The sequence below is a fragment of the Monodelphis domestica genome, chromosome 1 (genome assembly GCF_027887165.1).
Source record: "Monodelphis domestica isolate mMonDom1 chromosome 1, mMonDom1.pri, whole genome shotgun sequence".
Classification (NCBI taxonomy): Eukaryota; Metazoa; Chordata; class Mammalia; order Didelphimorphia; family Didelphidae; genus Monodelphis; species Monodelphis domestica.
The window spans coordinates 456,445,277-456,466,057 of record NC_077227.1 but is presented as its reverse complement, the minus strand read 5'-3'; the positions used below and the strand labels follow the sequence as shown (position 1 = coordinate 456,466,057).

The 20,781-nt window shown below is 45.7% G+C and overlaps 3 protein-coding genes across 4 annotated transcripts; 2 read left to right on the top strand and 1 right to left on the bottom strand.

Annotated features, from left to right (window-relative positions):
- The first annotated feature begins 10,073 nt into the window (after positions 1-10,073).
- TNNC2 (troponin C2, fast skeletal type) lies at positions 10,074-14,997 on the top strand. Its single transcript, XM_007474915.3, has 6 exons — positions 10,074-10,230; positions 12,721-12,772; positions 12,899-13,042; positions 13,128-13,242; positions 13,566-13,702; positions 14,708-14,997. Exons 1-6 carry the CDS (start codon positions 10,228-10,230, stop codon positions 14,737-14,739), a joined length of 483 nt encoding a protein of 160 aa, XP_007474977.1. The 5' UTR covers positions 10,074-10,227; the 3' UTR covers positions 14,740-14,997.
- A 468-nt stretch (positions 14,998-15,465) lies between these two features.
- LOC103098546 (regulator of G-protein signaling 9-binding protein-like) lies at positions 15,466-17,891 on the top strand. The gene is made up of 2 exons (XM_056812352.1): positions 15,466-15,838; positions 16,224-17,891. Exons 1-2 carry the CDS (start codon positions 15,640-15,642, stop codon positions 16,706-16,708), a joined length of 684 nt encoding a protein of 227 aa, XP_056668330.1. The 5' UTR covers positions 15,466-15,639; the 3' UTR covers positions 16,709-17,891.
- Positions 17,239-20,727, bottom strand: UBE2C (ubiquitin conjugating enzyme E2 C). Of its 2 annotated transcripts, none has more exons than XR_008915318.1 (6): positions 20,540-20,727; positions 20,134-20,161; positions 19,589-19,675; positions 18,841-19,062; positions 18,375-18,434; positions 17,239-17,552 (listed from the first exon to the last, which is right to left on the bottom strand). XR_008915318.1 is itself a non-coding variant. In XM_001365852.4 (6 exons), exons 1-6 carry the CDS (start codon positions 20,641-20,643, stop codon positions 17,494-17,496), a joined length of 543 nt encoding a protein of 180 aa, XP_001365889.1. In that variant the 5' UTR covers positions 20,644-20,721; the 3' UTR covers positions 17,239-17,493. The 2 variants fall into 2 exon arrangements, 1 of the variants encoding a protein (XP_001365889.1); XM_001365852.4 differs by having other exon boundaries at positions 18,858-19,062; positions 20,540-20,721.
- Positions 20,728-20,781: the final 54 nt, after the last annotated feature.

Here is a 20,781-nt window from a genome sequence, read left to right as displayed (position 1 = left end):
ATCTCCAGGCCTGGCTCTCATCCACTGAGACACCCAGCTGCCCCCAACTGTTTCATTTTGGTCTTAGTAGCTCACTACAGTGCCTGGCAGTAGTAGATACTCATGTTGATTTGTTTTGTTGTTGTTGTTCAGTTGTTTCTCAGTTGGACCCAACTCTTCATGACCCCATTTAGGGTTTTCTTGGCAGAGATACTAGAGTGGTTCACTATTTCCTTCTCCAGTTTATTTTATAGAAAAGGAAACAGAGGCAAACAGGATTAAGAAGCTTATCCAGGGTAATACAGCTGGTACATATCTGAGACCAGATTTGAACTCAAGAAGATGAGTTTTCTTGACTCCAGTTCTAGCACTCTATCCACCTAACTTCCCCTTAATAAATTCTTCTTGGGGGGCAGCTGGGTAGCTCAGTGGATTGAGAGCCAGCCCTAGAGACAGGAGGTCCTAGGTCCAAATCTGGCCTCAGACACTTCCCAGCCGTGTGACCCTGGACAAGTCACTTGACCCCCAATGCCTAGCCCTTACCACTCTTCTGCCTTGGAGCCAATACACAGTATTGACTCCAAGATGGAAGGTAAGGGTTTAAAAAAAAAAGATAGAAGGTAAGAGTTTTAAAAAATAATAATAAGTCTGTTAGGCAGGGAAAGGAACCAGAATTTATTAAGCCCCTTCATCCGCTATGTACCAGGCACCACTTTACCAATATTTTCTCATTTGCTATCTTAAACTAAGTGGTCAAGGGATGAGAATTCCTGAAATACTGACTTTCTGGAGGAGGGTATAAAAATTAAATTAGTTTTTCTACTAAAAGTATTATATTTTTAGAGGTTTATTAAATATTATTAGTATTAAGAATTAAAGAAAAAATAAATAAGTATGTGCTTAGAGCACAGAGCCCATTCACAGCCACTCACATCTTGTCATGTGTGTAGAGAGACGCATGTGCTTAGAAGCAGAAGCTGAGAGACCAAGTAGGTGGTATAGTCAGTTTAAATACAATTTTTGTTCTCGGCCCAGATAGGAATTCAGGTGATATTATAGGGAATTCTGGGAACTTTCATGGACTTCTGGGGATTGAAGTCTGGAGTTCAAATCTCCATTTTTACAAGGGTCCAGAGTTCCTGGACTGAGGATCTAACACAAGGCCCCACTACCCACTGTACTATGGTGCCCTAAAACTATATGAGGAAGGGAAGGGACTGGGCCTTGGTACATGGCTGAACAAATTTTAATACAGAATTTAATGGAATATTATTGTACCAGAAGACATGACAGACTTGGAGAATTCAAAGAAACTTGCGAAGACTCATACAAAGTGATGCTGTGTGAAATAAGGAGAGCAGGAGAGCCATTTACACGATGCTCTTTTCCATCCTGTCACATACTCAGTAGATCTGGTGGGAAAGGGTCTTCAATCCATTACATTCCCAAATTTCTCTTCTGAGGGCAGAGCCAAGATGGTGGCTTAGTAGTGGCAAAAGCCAAGCTTCTTTTCTAATTTCAAAGCCTTAAGGATGCTGGAGGCCTGAACAAACCTGGGCTAAAAGAGGGACACATTGGAATAAATGGAAAGAGGCTGCCTCTTTAGCAACTCTAAGTTTACTTTTCTTCCTGGGATAATCTAATGCTTAGATTCTAAGCCCTTGTCATAATTATATAAAATTTTTCAGGCCTGTCTGACTCTTTATGACCCCAGTTGGGGTTTTCTTGGCAAACATCCTGGAGTGGTTTGCCATTTCCTTCTCCAGCTAATTTGACAGATGAGGAAACTGAGGCAAATGGGATTAAGTGACTTGTCCAGGTTCACACAGCTGGATTTGAACTTCCTGACTCTATGCACAGCACCATTTAGCTGCTTCTATAAACTACTAGAAAATGGGACTCAGTTAGGGATTAGGAAAGGGAGGGAGTAGAGTTGTTTCATTAGTAATCATAAGTTCTTTTCTTATCTGAGGAGGGTCTAAACCTTTAGTCAATTCAAAAAGTATTTAGTAAAGACCTACTATGTGCCAGAATCTATGCAAAGCTCTGGGGAACGGGGGATAAAATAGTACCTGTCTTCAGGGTTGTTACAAGGAACAAATGAGAAAATATTGGAAAAGTGGTGCCTGGTACATAGTGGATGTTTAAGGGGCTTAATAAATTCTGGTTCCTTTCTCTGCCTGATAGACTTATTATTATTATTATTATTATTATTATACCCTTACCTTCCATCTTAGAATCAATACTATGTATTGGTTCTAGGGCAGAAGAGTGTAAAGGGCTAGGCAATGGGGGTTAAGTGACTTGCCCAGGGTCACCCAGCTAGGAAGTGTCTGAGGCCAGATTTGAACCCAGGATCTCCCATCTCTAGGACTGGCTCTCAATACACTGAGCCTCCCAGCTGCTTCCTATTATTATTTTTAAAAAACTCTTACTTTCTATCTTAGTATCATCTCTAAGGCAGAAGAGTGGTAGGGACAAAGCAATCAAGGTTACATGACTTGCTCAAAGTCACACAGCTAAGAAGTATCTGAACCCAGGTCCTTCCAACCTCAGGGCTGGTGCTCTTTCCATTAGGTTACCTAGCTTTCTCCCTAACAGATCTATTACAAGGAAAGAGCTTTGTGAATTTTAAAATAAAGATGTCTCCCAAGTCTTAAAATTGCACTAAGACTTTTGGAATACCATATAATAGAAAAATTCACGTAATTATAAAATTGATTCCCATTTGGAGGAGTCTGCCTGGAGACTGGGGGATAGACTAAATGACCTCTTTGGGGGAGTTTTTCTTTTTTCTTTTTCTTTCTTGTAGGAAAGCTGATAAAAGTCTTGTTTACCTAGGTAGGAGGAGCAGGGGTCACCTGGCCCTGGTGACCCAGGTGACGTGATCACCTCTGCATTCTCTTGGATTAGGTAGGGTGGAGACTGTCCTAGGAACTAATTCTGGAAGGAGGTGGCCTCTGGAGTGTCACATAACCATGGAGCTGGCAGAGGCCTTAGCTTGATTCCTTTTACAGGAGAGGAAAGCCTAGGTTGGCCAAGATTCTTTGCAGTCCGTTCTGTACCCTCTGCACACATGACTGCCAGCATTCTTTCATAAGGCAGCTGACAGTGGAAAGAGCTCAGGCCTGAGAGACAAGAGGCCAGAGAAGGACCTTGTGTTCCTGCTCTAACATAAACTTCCTTTGTGATCCTGGATGAATTATTTCCTCCCTCTAGGCCATATCTTTTCCTCTATTAAATGGGTTCACCCAGTGAAACCAAAGACATGAGGAAAAGAACCAGATGTATAAAAATAGTTATAGGCCAAATAAAGAAAAACATGTATTAAATGCTTATTCTGTGGTCAGGCATAAAGTGCCAGAAACACTTTTTATGATATCAAAGAACTAGAAACCAGTGGTGCCCCCACTGATTGGGGAATAGCTGAATACATTTAAAAAAATATTTTAATTCATTTTATGAAACATTTCCCAATTACATTAAAAATTTTTAATAATAATTTTTTTAAATTATGAATCCCAAATTCTTTCCCTCCTTCCCTCTCCTTCTCCTAACCCTTGAGAAGGCAAGCAAATATGGTATTGATTGAAATGTGAAGATGTACAAAACATATTTCCATATTTGGCTGAATAAATAGGGGTCCACAGATCTAACAGGATATTATTGTATTATTTATAAATATATGTATATATAAAGAATTCAGAGAAACTTGGGTGCTGGGAGGTTTGTATGAAGTGAACCTGAGTGAAATTGTGGTTGCTTGTCCTTGAAGAGAACCAATGATGTCACAGACTGATATCTTGACTTAAACTTGAATTGAATTTAAGTGAGCTGCACAAATTTGTTAGCCTTACTCTTTCTTCCAGAGTTATTGAAGTCCAGTGGCAAGACAAAAGTAAGACTTACGATGGCCTGGGATACAGTTCATGACCTTAGCTTTTTCAATGTCTGACCAAGCTCTCATTCTTCATGGCCTTTGGAATAAATTATTTTCATCCACCTATTTTTATTTTTATTTTGCTGGGAGATATCTTCACATGCTTTGGGTAGACATCTCACTAACTCATTGTACCCTCAACCTGGCTTAGTTCATCAGTTGAGATGGTTTATTGGATGTGACTACTGAGTATGCTATAGCTTCTTGAAGTCACAGGTGAGAGTTGAGTGCCAGGTGGACCCCAAAGGTTGATGAACAGCCCTGAAAAGGGCTCTGTGAGCCCTCCCATTAGAGGAGTTAGTCCTCCTTGAACACTCATACACCCCTGAGTAAAATAAGGAGAAGCAGGAGAACCATTTACTTACTTTGTAAGTTGAGAGGAAAAAACCAAGGTAGGGAGAGGGATGGGGAGTATCAAAAGGGAGGGAACGGGAGGGGGGAGAATTTAATAGAATTTAAAGAAAAATAAGAGGGGAATAAGAAGGGAGGGGTGGGAAGGAAATTAAAATAAGGGTGGAGAATAGGGAGGTTGATTAAAAGCAAAACACTGGTGTAGAAGGAAATAGTGAAAGAAGAAAGGGCAGAATTAAAAGAGGAAATCAAAATGATGGGGAATGTACAAGTGGTAATCATAACTCTGAATGTGAATGGGATGAACTCACCCATAAAATGGAATTAAATAACAGAGTGGATTAGAAACCAAAATCCTACCATATGTTGTCTACAAGAAACACACATGAGGCAGATAGATACACATAGGGTAAAGGTAAGAGACTGGAGGAAAATTTATTGGGCTTCAACTGAGAAAAAGAAGGCAGGAATCACAATCATGATATCTGACAAAGTCAAAGTAAAAATAGATCTGATTAAAAGAGATAGGGAAGGTAATTATATCCTAAAAAAAGGCAGTATAGATAATGAAGAAATATCAGTACTCAACATGTATGCACCAAATGGTATAGCATCCAGATTTTTAAAGGAAAAACTATTGGAGCTTAAAGAGGAAATAGATAGTAAAACTATACTAGTGGGAGACCTGAACCTTCCTCTATCATATCTAGATAAAATAAATAAGAAAGAGGTAAAAGATGTGAATGAAATCTTAGAAAAATTAGAATTAATAGATATGTGGTGAAAAATAAATAGGGACCAAAAGGAATACACCTTTTTTATAATAGAACATGGTACATTCACAAAGATTGAAAAAAATAAAAATATGGCAAACAATTGCAAAAAAGCAGAAGTAGTAAATGCAACCATTTCAGATCATAATGTAATAAAATTATAATTAGTAAGGGTACACAGAGAGGTAAATAAAAAAATAATTGGAAATTAAAATATATGATTCTCCAAAATTGGTTGGTTACAGAACAAAATAATAGAAATAATAATTACAATGAAAAGAATGACAATGAGGAGATATCACATCAAAATCTATGGGATGCAGCCAAAATCAGTACTCAGGGGGAAATTCATAATCTCAAGTGCATATATCAACAAATCAGAGAGGGAAGAGGTCAATGAATTGGGCGTGCAAATTAAAAAAAAAACTAGAAAGAGAACAAGTTAAAAAATTCCCAGAAAAAAACTAAATTGGAAATCCTAAAAATCAAAAAAGAAATTAATAAAATTGAAAGTAAAAAAATTATTGAACTAATAAATAAGACTAGAAGCTGATACTTGTAATAAACAAATAAAATAAAGTACTGGATAATCTAATTTAAAAAGTACAGAAGAAAATCAAATTAACAGTATCAAAGATGAAAAGGGTGATCTTACCTCTAATGAAGAGGAAATTAAGGTATTTACTTTGTAAAAGAAAGCATCTTTTGGAACCAGGAAGAATCTTCCTCCTGGGGTCAAAGCTGGCCTCAAATACTTCTAGCTGTGTGACTCTGGGAAAGTCACTTAACCCTATATTGCTGCAGTTTCTTCATCTCTAAAATGATTCAGAGAAGGAAATGGCAAACCACTCTAGTCTTTGCCAAAAAAAACCCCAAATGGGGTCATGAAGAGTCGGACATAAATAAAAAATGACTGAACAACAATAGGCTTCACAATATTGTGGAAGGCATCCATAACCCCCCAAAAGATTAAGAAACTCTTCTTTAGACTAATATGGAAACTGACCAGTGTCACTAGGGAGAAGAGTAGTTGAGGGAAAGCAGTTAGCTAAGGTTTTGTAGGCTGTGCCATATTTTTTTTTGTAGTTATGTTTTAATTTTTATTAGTTACATGTAAAAACAATTTTTTACAATTGTTTTCTGACATTTTGTGATCCAAATTCTCTCCCTCCCCTCTCCTCTCCCCAGATGGTAAATAATCTGAGAGTTTATACTGGTGTAGCCGGGAAACACACACTTCCATGTTTCTCAGGTTGGGACAGAAAACACACATTGTGCATACAAGAGAAAGCTCAGGATGAAAAGAAAACGAAAAAAGGGATGCTTCTAGTGAAATAGAAATAGGAAGTCTGTGTGACACTATTACTCTTTGTTGCTGCAGTGACTGATGTACCCTGGCTTATGACTAGAGGGCAGCTGCTGGTATGGGGACACACCTGATGGTACTTAGTTACAATGGAGGTAGAGGTACTACAGAGATAGGGAGAGATGGAGCCACAGAGGATACTGCTACAGGGGAATGCTCTGGTGTTTGCCTACTGATCTCTACTGATGGCTGATGGATCAATCTATTTCCTAACCTCTTCCTCCCTCGATCCCTCGCTTAACTGCCCACTTCTGGAAGCCTTTTGGCTTCCTCCCTCCCCCTGATTGGACTGTAAAATACTCTAGTTTTCTTTCTCAGGTAAGTGGTTTATTGTGATAATAGGATGGGAAACTGAGGTAAGAGGGATGAGAGTTTCTCTAAACTACAAAGAGAATTTAGGAGGGTTATGGAAATAATCGGTCTTATCACAAACTGACAGAGAGACAGAGAGATGGATGGAGGACAACTGTTTAAAATCTTCTTTCTTTTTCACAAAGCCACCAAGAAAAGTCTCTTTCAGCTTGGCTTTCCTCCAACTCTTGTTCAGTCAAATCTCAGAGAGAGCAGAGGTTTCCCCTTGATCAGAAAGCCCAAAGTCAAGCCAGCCCTACAAGGGTCCTTCACTCATGGACTTCAGAAGCTAACCGGGATTAAGTTCCTGCTTCTTCTCCTCTCTCTCTTCATGCCTCTACCACACTAGCTACACTGGACTCTGCCAATTTGAGGGTCCTCTTCTGACCAGTGGGAAACCTGGGGCTAGAGAGACTGATGGGAAGCGCTGGCTGTTGAGTTGGGAAAAGCCCCACCTAGTGGACAATCCATACATATCACACAGGAGATGGGATAATTCAGTGAGTGTCTGTGTCTGTGTCTGTGTGTTCTGTAGGCAAAAAGAAGGCAGTGTGAGGGCTGACTTGGGCTTACACTACTGAAATACTCCTAGAGTTATGTAAGGTACATTTAAAAGGCACTCAAAGCCCACCAGTGCCACGTTATTTGTTTATTTTAAACCCTTACCTTCCATCTTAGAATCAAAACCATGTGTTGGCTCCAAAGCAGAAGAGCGGTAAGGGATAGTTTATGGGGATTAATTACTTGCTCAGAGTCACACAGTTAAGAAGTGTCTGAGACCAGATTTCAACTCATGACCTCCTGTCTTCAGATCTGGCTCTCTAGCCACTGAGTCACCTAGCTGTCCCTTCACATTATTATTATTATTATTATTTTAAAGCCTTACCTTCCATCTTAGAATCAATAGTCTGTATTGGTTCCAAGGCAGAAAAGAGGTAAGGGCTAGGCAATGGGGATTAAGTGACTTATCCAGGGTCACACATCTGGGAAGTATCTGGGGACAGATTTGAACCCAGGACCTCCTGTCTCTAGGCTTAGCTCTTAACCCACTGAGCCACTCAGCTGTCCCCCACATTATTTTTTAATGGGAATATTCTGTGACTTTAGGCAAGTCACTTTACTAGTGCAGTATGGCACAGTACACTTGGAATGATGAATTTGGAGTCAGGAACACTTGAGTTTGAATCCTACCCATAATACTTCCTTGCCTAGGACACAGGTAAAACCCAGTGGAATTGGCATCAGCTACAGGAAGGAGTGGGGGAGGGGAGGGAAAGAATATGATTCTTGTAACCAAGGAATAATGTTCTAAATTGACTAATTAAATAAAATTAAAAAAAATATTTCCTTGCCTTATGACCATGGATAAGTCATTTAACCTCTATTCGTCTTAGTTTTTTCATCTGTAAAATGAGATCGTCGTATCTATAGCACCTATGTCACAGGGGAGAATATTTATCAAGAGTCCTAGGTATGGTAGCTAGGTGGCTCACTTAGAGATGGGAGGTCCAAGGTTCAAATCTGGTCTCAGACACTTCCCAGCTATGTGACCCTGGGCAAGCCACTTAACCCCATTGCCTAGCCCTTACTGTTCTGCCTAGGAACCAATACACAGTATTGATATTAAGACAGAAAGTAAGGATTTTTTAAAAAGTCAGAGGTATGATTACTTATCTCTGAGTTTCTGTTTCTTTTCATCTGTAAAATCAAAAAGATAATGCTCATAATACCTACTTCATTGGGCTCTTGTGAAAATCAAATAAGATAATGAATGAAAACATTGTTTACCAAAATTAAAAATGTGAATATTGAATTATTAAAATAAAACATTTATAAAAACAACACTGATGTCCATCTTTACCAGTGTACATCATCATCATCATCATCTTCTTCTTCTTCTTGGTTATTAGTGTGGTTTTCTGTGAGTTCCCTTCACTTTTGTCCTCCGCAGTGGCACAGCCAAGCCTTGGGTACTGGGCTAAGCATACAGTAGGTATCTAAGAAATACTTAAGGAATGAGTAAATGAAGACGGGACTTGGAGTCAGCAGAGCCGGGATCTAGGCCTAGCTTGCCTGGGACCTTGGGGAAGTTGCTCCCTCTCTGGGCCCGTTTCCTGCTCTGGGGATAAAAATGGGGATAATATATACTTGTGCTACCTACCTCACATGGCTGTTGTGAGGAAAGCCCATTCTAAACCAGAGAATGCCATAAGAATACGAGTTGTGCCCCAGGACCCTGGCCCCTGTCCTTATGGGTAGTCTCAAGATCTTTTCTGGGCTTTGGCTTCCCCAAGGTGTGAATGGTTCCAAACGGGAACTTGCCCAGGCCCCTTCCCTCTGCCCCAGCCTGGCTGATGCCTTATTTAGTCTGGCTTGACTGCTGATGCTTTTCTTGGGAATGTCTATATATAGGGGAAGAAGCCAGCACCATTTGCTGCTGTCCATCCTGACCTCTCCTTGGCATCTGAATCCCCTGACCCCCTCCTTTTCCCACCTCCCCATACCCTGCTCAGCTGCTTTATGGGGCCCTCTTCATTCTTCTCTCCATTTGTCTTGATCCCCAGTGGGCTGGCGGTGTCACCCAATGCTAGAAGCCTGCTACTTTCTAGTCTGTGGTGTGTGGATAAGCATGAAGCTGTCAGTGCTGCTCTCTGGCTCCCAGGCCAGGGTAGGACTGACTTCTGTCACCCCCTTAGCTCAATGTGTGGTCTGGGAGAAGAGAGGACCTCCCCTTTGGCGGGGAGTTTTCTCCACTGTAAAATGAAGAGGCTGGGGCCAAATGATCTCAAAAATCCCTCCCAGCTCTGCCATTCCTTGTTCTGCTCTCTCTGGTGCCCTCCATTCTGAAGTTCTGAAGGTTCCTTTTATCTCGCTCATTCTCTGATTTTAGAGTTTCATTCCCCTCTCACCCCCAACAACTCTTAGCCATCAGTAGTGTCCGCAGAACCCAACAATATGCTTCCACTGAGAAAAGAGAGGGATCCCCTGCTTCTTGTGCTCCCCTCCTTCTCTGTCCCACCCCAGCTTCGCTCTCTGGGGCAAAGTTCTTTTTTATCATGGCTAGCTATAGTCAAATCCTTCTCACAGCTTGTTTTGCCCCAACATGGGACAGGTCGGGGGTCCAGAGTGAAGGCTCCCTGCGTGGGAGGAGGGGTGGGGCCTCCCCAAAAGGGTCTTGGAACATCAAGGCAGGCACCTGCTTGAAGGTTTAAGTTTACCCAGGGTGCCTTGGCTAAATTAGGTAATAGGATCAGACTTGGGGAGGGGCAGGGGAGGCCACTGAGCTCTGGGAGCTAATTGGATTGGGGAAGGCTGGGGTACAAGGGTATCCAATCCCATGGAGCGGGGGAGGGAGGAAAAGCAGGAGCCCCTACAAATATTGGGGACTGAGGTGGTGGGGAGCCTTTGGGTGTGGAGCGGAGAGGAGTTGGGACTGTCTGCAGCAGGGGACAGAGTGATCAGTCACCATGGTAAGTGGGGCCCCCCTATTCCCCATCCTGAGATCTTCACCTTCTACCAGAAAGTCTGAGGGGAGAACTGGGCCTCATCCTTCTCTCCCTGGACTTTGGGGAGAAGCCTAGGCAGCCACAGGCTACTGGCCCAGATGATGGGTCAGGCAGGGCAGATTTAGTGCCCTGAGAATTCCCCAGCCCCCTTCCCACCCCACCATCTTCCCAAACCCAAATCATTGAACTTCTTTTCAACTGTCAAGTGAGGAGACTGTACTGCTAAGGCCCTTTCTAGCTCTAAGCCTCATAGATTGAGGAACATGTTAAGAACATGGCTATCCGGAGAGAAGGGGCAATTTCCCCAAAGTGTCCCTAACTCTCACCTGCCCTTCTCAACATAGAAGCAGTGTGCTAGAATTGGAGCTGGGGGACTTGGGTTCATCTTCCAGCTTTGGCATCTAAAATGTGAGTGACCATGGTCAAGTAATGGAGCCTCTCTTTGCTCCAGCTTTTCACCTGTAAGATGGGGCATTAGAATGTAGGACTCTGTTTCCTTCTCTTTCTAAGCCCATGATTCTCTTTCTGAAATTTTTCTTAGAATGAGAGATTAAAGTCATCTTGGTCTCCTCTTACCATGGAGGAAAGAGACTCTTGGGGATTTAGGACCCAGAGCATCTGCCCCCTTTTGCCTTTTGGGGGCATCAGGCAGCATGGGGTCTCTTGCCCCAGTTTTCTCCTCTGGCTTTGACTATTTTTGAGCAGGGAATCCCCAGAGATTTTGGATCATCTTACAACTGTGCCTGGGGGGCAATGAGACTGCCAAGATGAAGGCAGAAGGAGCCAGAGCCAGGGGGCAACCCTAATCCTTGGGCAGGGGCTTTAGGATATGAAAAGGCAGAGCTTATGATAGAGGTAGAAGAACTTTAGGTTTGAATGAAAGGACCTGGGATCAAATTTTAGCACAGCTTGTTTCTATTAGGACTCAGTTTCCTCCTAATCAGGGTAGGGGGCTAAAGTGTTGGGCTCTGTTGGTCCTTAAGGTTTTATTCAGCCCTAAATTCTCTAGGCCTTTAAAGGACTCCTTCTTTAGTGTATCATACCCCCACCCCCACCCCTTCCCTTCTTGTCCTCCTCCCCCTTCTTTGAGGAGTAACTGGAGCCTGGGCCCAGCTGTTCTTACTGCCTTGGCCTAAGAATAGCCAAGTCCTCTTGCCTAGGGTAGGACGTGGTGGGGGGAGGGGAGTTGGGAAGGGTGGACGAAGGGGTCCTTTGAGTCCTCATGCTCAGGAGGGTGGAGATCCCGGGTATAGGACTAGGGTTAGACTTCTTAAATCCCTTTAACAGACAATAGCAATAAATGAATACATTTCTGGAGCTAGAAAGGACTTTGGCGATCTAGTCCAATTCTTTCATTTTTACAGATGAAAAAACTGAGGCCCAGTTTCTGTGCCTAAGAGCCCCACATCAAGTCAATGTCAAAACTGGAACTCACATTCGGGCCTCTAGACTCTAATTTCAGGACTTTCCCCACTAAACTGAAATGCCTCTAAGAGCCTCCCAAAACTCCTGGCAGGGATATGGGGTGATCCCCATTTAGCAGAGGAGTTAACTGAGACCCCTCAAAGTTAAGCATTTTAATTAATTAGACCCCATTAAGGCAGAATGGGATAGTGCATATGTACTGAAGCCAGAAGTCCTGGGTTCAAATGCCAACTCTTCTACAATATTTCCTTATGATTTTGGGCAAATCACTTAGTCTCTCAGTTTCTCTTCTATAAAATAAGGGGGCTAGGATTCAACGATGGTGAGGACTCTTTCAACTCTAATACTGTCATTTTTTTCAATAGTTGGCAGCTGAGATCTCTTAGTCTCCACTCCCAGTTCTAATCTTTACTGCCCTCAGCCTCAGCTTAATGGATGAGGAAGGGGTCGGGATGAGAGTATCAGTTAGTTCTCTGTTCTGCTGTGTTAGAGAACAGTGGTATGGCTTGACCCTTCTGAACAGATGGAGTCCTTTGGAGTCTAGCATGGCATTTGTATGGGGTGGGAGGGAGTGGCAGTTGTGGTGAATTTGTATATAAATGCCTCACAACGGTGAACTAAAGACATGGCAGGACAAAATGTCAGATGCTGCCAAATTGGGGGAGACTTTGAGTATAGTCCCAGAAAGACCATACATCTTTGTCCAAGGACTGGTCTAACTACTAAGTAAGCAGAAATGTCATCATCAAAAGATTGGCCACCAGAAGGGGATTTTGGGGGCCACAGAAACTCATAGGGTCATAGAGTTTAGACCTAGAAAGGACCTTGGAGACCCTTTAGTCCAATAGCCTCCTTTTACTGATAGGGAAATAGGGACCCAGAAAAATTACACAGTGAGCAGTAAAATAGGGACCTAGACCCAGGTTCAAGAGTGGGATTAGCCCTTTTTCTTGGGAATTCCCATTTTCCTTTTTTCTTCCCGTTCTCCTTCCCGGAGGATCGGTACCTGACTTCCCTTGTATCTTGCAGACGGACCAGCAGGCAGAAGCCCGGTCCTTCCTCAGCGAGGAAATGATTGCTGGTGAGTGTGTCCTGGTGGGTGGGCAGTGGAAAGGACTGTTTTTGCCTGGGGAATAAGCTTTAGGCTGTGCCAATCCTGAGGGTAACATATCCTTCTTATTTATTCCTCTGCCACTCCTCCCCTCAGAGTTCAAGGCTGCCTTTGACATGTTTGATGCTGATGGTGGTGGTGACATCAGCACCAAGGAACTGGGCACAGTGATGCGGATGTTGGGCCAGACACCCACCAAAGAGGAGTTGGATGCCATCATAGAAGAGGTGGATGAAGATGGTGAGCCGGGGCTCTCCCAGGGGAGTTGTGAGCCCTGGGCGACTGTGTCTGAGCAGGGCTCTGATGCTCACTCTCCCCCATCTAGGCAGTGGCACCATCGACTTTGAGGAGTTCTTGGTCATGATGGTGCGCCAGATGAAAGAGGATGCGAAAGGGAAGAGTGAAGAGGAGCTGGCCGAGTGCTTCCGTATCTTTGACAGGTCAGGCCTGGTGCCCATTGGCCAGGATTCCCTGGGAAGGTATTTGTAGAGATGCCCCAGAGTTCAGGCTTGGCCCCAGTGGGGCAGGCTGGGTGGGGAAGGTATAGTGTATACATGGGGGATTGTGGGGATGGGAAGAGAAGGGGCTGGAAAGGAAGTAGAGTGACAGGCTGGGCTGAAGTGGGCTGACTGCTCTTGGGGGATGTGAATCAAATGATCTTTAAGAGCCTTTTGAGCACTGCAACGTATGTGTGGGCAGTTCCCATGTCACAGCTTCTTGAGGGGCTACCTGAATGGGCTCCTGGTTTCCTTCCCCCATAAAGGAATGCCGATGGCTATATTGATGCTGAAGAATTAGTGGAGATCTTCCGGGCTTCAGGAGAACACGTGACAGATGAAGAGATTGAGTCCTTAATGAAAGATGGAGACAAGAACAACGACGGCCGCATTGACTTTGATGGTGAGGGCATCCCTTCTCTGGGGAAGCAGCTGGACAAGACAGGGTCAGGGTGGGAGAGTATAGGGGAAGGGAGGAATGAGGAAAGAGGCATCGACGAAGTATCTGAGGACAGACAGGGAATGGGAAGCTCAGAGACCCGAATTCAAATCCTAGCTCTATCTCCCAACTTGCCCTGTGACTTGGGAGAAGGCATTTTCCTTCTTCAGGCTCATTTTTGTTTTTTTGGAAAACGAGAGGAGTTGGACTTAATTTCTAAGGTGCCTTCTAGCTGTGACATATACACACTGACAAGCACACATTTTCACTACGAGGAGTTTCCAGTCTAGAAATGGGTCCCAGAGTGATGGAGTGTGAAGGCTACTGGATTTGATAATGTGGGCCTGAGCTGGGCACTGCCACTTACTGTCAGACCTGGCTGACGGGTCGGACCCGAGGCAGATGAGACAGAGAGATTGAGTTATGCAGCAAGAAGTGCAGTGAGAAAGGAAAGGAGATGGCCAAAGGTTCCCACTGCAGTGGAGAAGGAGGCAGTCTTTTATGGGGTGGTAGTCTGGGATTGTCTGTGTCCAGATGATTGGATAGCCCTAAGGGGCTTGGCTTTGGGGCAGGGGGCTTGAATCCTTAGTATGGTACAGACAGAAGTCCAGAACGTCAATCCATCACAGATTTGTCAGGCCACAGCATGGGAAGTAACAATGCTCTCTGCTGTGGAACTCCTTGCTTTGTTCTGGAGTTCCAGCAGGTGCAGGGGAAGAGGGTGCTAACAGGGGTCCCAGAAGCTATCACTTCCTAAGTGCCCTAAGGAGAATCACTCCACCTCTTTGGGCTTTGGTTTTTCTGTAAGCTGAAGGACTTGGACTACTTTGTCTAAATTGTATGAATGGATAAACCTGGGCAAACCAGGTCTGTGTGGGCAGTGCAGTCGGGCTCTGTGGCCTTCCCCTCCACTCTGTGCTCACACTCCTGCCTTCTCTGATTCCTCTCCTCTCCCCTTTATCCTTGCAGAGTTCCTGAAGATGATGGAAGGTGTGCAGTAAGAATCCAGCAGTGTTCACGGGGCTCACTCTTGTTTTGCACCTCCTTCCTTCACCCCCAAGGCTTCAGCCAGAGATTCAACTGGCTGGCTCCTCTCTCCCTGCGACCATCCAGGGCTCCCCCAACTCTTCCTCCCCATCCACCACCCTCTGCTTCCCAGTCTGTCCCTCATGTGATGTTCCTTCTCCACTTCTCCCATCCTGGGCTGATCCTGATGTGTAAATGTCATTCACTAATAAAGGAAAAAGATTTCAATCAGAGTGGGGCTCAGGGCTCTGGGCTGCTCGATCATCTTCTAGGCATAGAGAACACTGGGCACATCTAATTCGAGTCACAGTCTCTCTCTGCATCAGTTTACTCATTGGCAGGGTGAGATCCATAGCACTGGGGGGGACTGGGGGAGGATAACACAAAGCCCTTTGCAAATCCTAAAGGCTTTCTTTATCATAGAAATGTCAGCTATTGCAAAGAGAGCAAGTTGAGGTTTCTTGCAAGGAAAACCCCTCTGGGTTAGTGCTGTCCCTAAGCTCCAGCTAAGGGCATTAGCAAGCCCAAGGGGTCATCTCTGGAGTTCTCAGAGTCCTCTAGAGAATCACTGATCCCAGAGCAGTTCTGGGGTCTGGGCTCTAAAGCTAGTGTCAAAGGCGGGATCAAACCCAGGAGGGCCGGGGGATCGGGAGGGGGAAGAGGAGGAAAGCAGGCGAGTCACACCAGCCAGCCAGCACAGAGGGAGCTGGTGGGCAGGCGCTTTGTGGCTGTCCCCGCCTTCTCCCCCATTCCAGGATGGGTAGGGAAGGGGCTGGCCTCTGGTAAGGGCGGAGGCTGATAGCTGGAGAGCCTGGGCTTTGGGACTCCAGGCCGAGGCCAAGGCCAAGGCCAAGATCGCCAAGAGTGAGGGAGGCATGCGGGGCGGGGGGGCAGGGGAGAGGGCCCGGGAAGCCCGGGAGGCTGTGGCCGAGTGCAGGGCGGCGTACGAAGCGCTCAACAGGTTCACCGCGAGCTACAGGCAGTTGGTCCTGGGAGTGGGCAGCTCGGCGGACGGGAGGAGGCTGCGCCGGGCTCTGGAGGAGAGCGGTCGCAGGGGCTTCGAGCTCAGTTTAGGTGAGCGGACCCGGCGCGGGGGCTGATGAAAGGGACAGGAGCAGGCGAGGCGCGGAGCCGGGAGAGGGTGGCGGGGCTTCTGAGCCTCGGAATGGGAACGGCGCAGCGTTTGGAACACACTGAGTTCGAATCCCTACTGCTGCCTGTTGCTCCGCTATCCCTTCTGTAAAAGGAGAGTGGACCACACGACCTTTGTAGGATACTTGGCCACACCTACTGGTCCTTCTCCGGGTCCTAGGACCGGGTCCTTCCAGACTATGAAACTGAGGCCATTTGTTAAGTTCTCCCCATGGCCACAGCGCCCCCCCTCCCCCTCTCCTTCTCTAACTGTTGCTGCCCCTGCTGTTTGCCTTCTCTCGCCCTCTCTCTCCCTGTCCCCAAATAGGCCTCCGGAACCAGCTTTTGGCCGAGTTCACAGAACCGGGAACCAGGCAGGAGGAGGTGAAGATGGAGCTGGAGCGGATCTGGGTGCTATGTCTGTCTGCCCTGGAGATTTTCCTGCAGGATCTGGGTCGGGCCCATGACCTCAGCCAGCTCTTCCCCATGCCTTCTCCAGCTCCAGGGATCCAGTTGGTTAATACTGGAGTCACATCCTTTGGGCCTAAGGGATGGAGCCTGAGAAGGCCCAGTGGGAAGGCCTCTGAAAGGGCTGGGGAGCTGCCTGAGGAGCTGGCCCAGTGGGGGCAACGCCTGGAAGAGATGCTTTTGGAGATGGAGACCAAGGTCAATGTACCAGTGTGGAGTGTTGAGGCCACAGTGGGTGGTCCTGGAGCAGAAGAACCAAGCCCAGAGGGCTCAGCTAGGAGGAGTCCTCCGGGCTGCTGTGCCCAGGCTCCCCCTGGGCTTCAATGGCATTGTATAGTGGCATGAAGGAGCCTGGCTCTAGTGAAGGGGCATCTCTCCCCTTTCCCTTGAGAGGTCAGTAGATGTCAGTCTTCTACATCAGGGGAACCACTTTCAATGTACTTTCCTTCCCAGTTCAAATCCCATGGCCATCAGGATGTATGGCAACCAGGGGGCATTAGAAAGATCTCTTAAGCCCAAGGGAAAGGGCTGAGGTGCAGCTACAAATATAAAACAGCTGGGAGGCAGGATAATGATGAAAGAGCATAAAAACTACACAGTAAAAGACCCAGGTTCTGGGTCCATTGATTTAACTATGTTTGGTTTTCCCTTTCCCCATCAGTGGTATAGACCGGCTGATCCAGTTCCAGGATTCCTTCTAGTTCAAAACATTTCATGGCCTATGTTCTAATGTACCATCTAGCTCTGACATTATGAATGTGTTTGCTTGAGACCAGCCCAGACCCTTGGGAATTGTCTCCTCTAGGACTACATTTGGTTTACAGCTCACCAATTTCCCATCCTGCCTCTGGAGAATCAAACAACACAAAAACAGCTTTTAAAAAACAAAAACAAAATTTATTTATACATTAATGTTGAGGGCTGGTCTAGAGTTGAACAAAGAAAGAAAAGAAAAACATCAGAAGAAAAGGAAAACAGTCTGTGATAAAGAATTAGACAGAAGAGAGAAGACAGGCCTTGAGGAAGGAAAAGGCTACATGCACACACGCACGCGCACACACACGCACACGCGCGCACACACACACACACACACACACAAGATGAAGGCGAGGGAAGCTGGGCAGTCAGGGTCAGGGCTCTTGGCTGGTCACCTGCTTCATGTAGGTTTCCAGCAGGTACTTTTTAAAGGCTGGGGAGAGAAGATGAGTAAGTAAGCAATTGGCTCTGGGGTTCCAGGAACATGCTAGCGATTTTTAGCAAAAAAGGAGTTAACATGAAATCCAAGTTTTAGAAATGGACGAATCTGGCCCTGATCTCCAGTTTCTTCCTTGTTCTAGACTGCTCCTTTCCCCTCTTGTCCATTTCTAAGGGAGCTGCCTACAGTAAAGGTGTCATGTCTGTACTCTACCTTTGCCCTATGAGCTAACCAGACTAAAGTCGGTTTTTGATCCCATACACACCAAGCTCCCTCCCCTAAGGTTCTTTTATTCCATTTCCTTAAGAGGATAAACATTTTTGTTAAAAGCTCTCCTGGGATTCTTGTGACATCTTTCTTTTTTTTTAAACATTATTTTATTTGGTCGTTTCCATACATTATTAACATCTATTCTTAAAATACCACAATGGTGAGATTAATCATTTCATCTAATTTGCCCAAAGTTCTCAAGGAGAAAGAGTGAAATCTATATAGGGCAGGGTTTTTTTCCCCTTTAAATCCTCTAGGGCCATGTTAGCAAAGACATGGCATTCATGCCCTGGCAATCCTGAGGGTGTTGCTTTGTTCCGCCTCTACACCTGGGGACAATGTTTACATGCCCTGCCCCTCTGTACAGCCACCCAAAGTGAGCACTTCCTCCCTCCACTCTCTGGGGAAATTGGGGGGCAGGGGAGGAAGGTGGAGGTGCACCTCGTGGGCACCTTGGAGGTACAGTTTGGGCACAAGATCTCTAAAAGGTTTGCCAACACTGCTATAGGACAAAGGTTGGAATTCCTGTTTTAGCAGAGGACCTACCTGTAGGGTTTGTCCAAAGCTCAGCAGCATGTGTGTTCAATGGGCTATCAATATTGGGTTCTGTAGGTAGAGACAACATGTTAGGATGGAGGGCCCAGAGAAAGAACTGTTAGGGAAATTGGAGATCTGTGGGAACCATGCTCAGAAGTGTTAGTAATGGTTAAACTAACTAGCTTCTGACATTCTAAGAGTTATAAGATGATAAAAGGAATTAGGTGGCTCAATGGATAGAGAGCCCAGAAGTCCTGGGTTCAAATCTGACCTCAGATACTTCCTAGCTGTGTGAACCTGGGCAAATCACCCCCATTGCCTAATCCTTATCACTATTCTGCCTTGGGACCAACATACAGTATTGATTTTAAGATAGAAGATAAAGATTTTTGGGGAAAAGATAAAAGGAAATGATGGGAAGGGTAACCCTAAACTTCAGAGGAAAGTCCAGGGTGGGGCAGGGGAACATCCTCACAAGCTAGCAGGCATCACCTCCCAGCAGGCTCTGGATAGAGAGTAGGATGGTCCTGACATCATACAGAGCTGACCACTTGTCTTTGAGGATGTCCAAACAGATATTGCCTTGGGTGTCCACATTTGGATGGTAGCAGGGTGTGACAAATTTCACTGTGGGAGCATTATATGGATAGCCACTGGGGAACTCCAGAGAAAGCTTGTACCTCAGATCTTCATATACCTAGATGAAGAAACACCCAAGTAAATTAATGAGTGGACTGGAATGAGGGATATTTAAGCTTCAGATGGCATTCTGGTATAGTGGGAAGAACACTTTAAAAGTCCAAAGGCTTAGTTTTAGTTGTTCCCCCCCCCCCCCCAGTTCATGGAAAAATTTGAGCTTTAGTTTTTCATCTATAAAATGGGGATAAACATGGCATGCCCTACCTAATTCACAGAGTTGATGAGATGATCAATTGAGTTAAAGGATGTAAAAGCTCTTGAATTACAAATTTTATTTTAATATTTTATTTAAAAAAATATTTTCCCATGGTTACATGATTCATGCTCTCCCCCCTCCCCTTTGTGGGGCCAACAAGCAACTTTATTGTTGAATTACATATTTTAAGAGATCATTCACTATTTTGGGTGGGGTTTTCTCCTCTACCTCTTCAAGGGGTTCCCCACACCCAACCCTTCAGTTTAGCTGTATATAGCACAAAGCAAATGCCACTGTGTCCTGTTCATTTTCAATCTTTGGTACTCACTGTCCCAGCTGCACCATGGATGGTCCCAACCCATTTGAAGAGATTGTCTGACTCTGGGAAGGCAGAAATTCCTTTATCTCCAGACATCTGCAGATGAAGAATAACCAGGGTGGGGTTGCTGAACATGCAGCCTTAGATGATCCCAAGGGTCCCCTTCTAAAGGGGAGGGAGAATAGTTGGGTGAAGAGGCAGCAGCCCAAGGTCAATTTGCTCATAGCTGATCCCAATAAAATACAATCTGCCTGATTAGGGTGTTTTTGAAAGAGTGGGGTGGTAGAAACAGGAAGAGCTGGGAGATTAGCAACCAGCCCTTCTGGGGAAAGCTAATGGTAGAGTTGGTGTTATAAAATCCCACGTTTTCTCCAGGTGCTCCCCTCTAAAAAATGGGAGCTTGAAATTCGAGGTCCCTTTTCAGTTGAGTATCTTTCCCTCTATGACGGAGGAGGAAGAAAGGGCAACAGCCTTTTCTGGGTGGGTTTGGGTTGGAGCCAGGGAGATTGGAAGGGGCCTCCTGGCTGCAGGGACTGACCACGGGAGGCACTCACCATTAGGGTCATCAATTCTTGTTGTAATCTGCGGGGAATCCGCAAAGGAAAGGGTTCGGTTACTGAGCATTAAGACTAGAACAGGCTTACCCCACTACCTTGTTCTCCCCGCACCCAGTCTGAACTTCGGCTGAATGGAGTATCCACCCCTCACGCCAACCTCCAGCCTGCCTTCCTCTTCCCCCTCCATCCGACCCCCCGAATCTGCCTCCCTCCCCTTCCCTCACGCCCCAGTCTTGCCCTTCCTCTCCCTCCGCCTCCCAGCCTGTTCTCCCATCGGACTACCCAATCTGCCCTCCCTGCCCCCCACTCTACTCTCCAGTATGCCCTCCTCCCTCCCCTACTCCTCATCCTGCCCTCTCTGCCACCTGCCCCTAGCCCTCCTGGTTGAGGGAATAATTCTCACCTCTTGCCCACGGACCCTCGGGCCGCGCCCGCCCCAGGCTCGGCTCCCTTACGGGAGGCGGCGGCGGCGCTGGCAGCAGCCGGGTCGCGGTTCTGCGAGGCCATCAGGGACTGGAGATAAAGGAAGAGAAAACTCTCAGGCGGTAACTGCGGGGCTCCAGGCCCGCCCGCCTGCGTTTGAATTGTAACCCTCCGGCGGCGGCAGCCAATCGGACATACGCTTGGGTTTGATCCAGCCAATGA

Coding starts and splice junctions, on each gene's coding strand:
- LOC103098546 (XM_056812352.1), top strand. CDS start 15,640: ATGCGGGGCGGGGGGGCAGGGGAGAGGGCCCGGGAAGCCCGGGAGGCT. Junction 15,839..16,223: donor GGGCTTCGAGCTCAGTTTAG/GTGAGCGGACCC, acceptor GTCCCCAAATAG/GCCTCCGGAACCAGCTTTTG.
- TNNC2 (XM_007474915.3), top strand. Junction 13,043..13,127: donor AGAAGAGGTGGATGAAGATG/GTGAGCCGGGGC, acceptor TCCCCCATCTAG/GCAGTGGCACCATCGACTTT. Junction 13,703..14,707: donor CGGCCGCATTGACTTTGATG/GTGAGGGCATCC, acceptor TTATCCTTGCAG/AGTTCCTGAAGATGATGGAA.
- UBE2C (XM_001365852.4), bottom strand. CDS start 20,643: ATGGCCTCGCAGAACCGCGACCCGGCTGCTGCCAGCGCCGCCGCCGCC. Junction 19,676..20,133: donor AAGAATTGATGACCCTAATG/GTGAGTGCCTCC, acceptor CTTCATCTGCAG/ATGTCTGGAGATAAAGGAAT. Junction 17,553..18,374: donor GCTTTGGACAAACCCTACAG/GTAGGTCCTCTG, acceptor TTCTCTCCCCAG/CCTTTAAAAAGTACCTGCTG.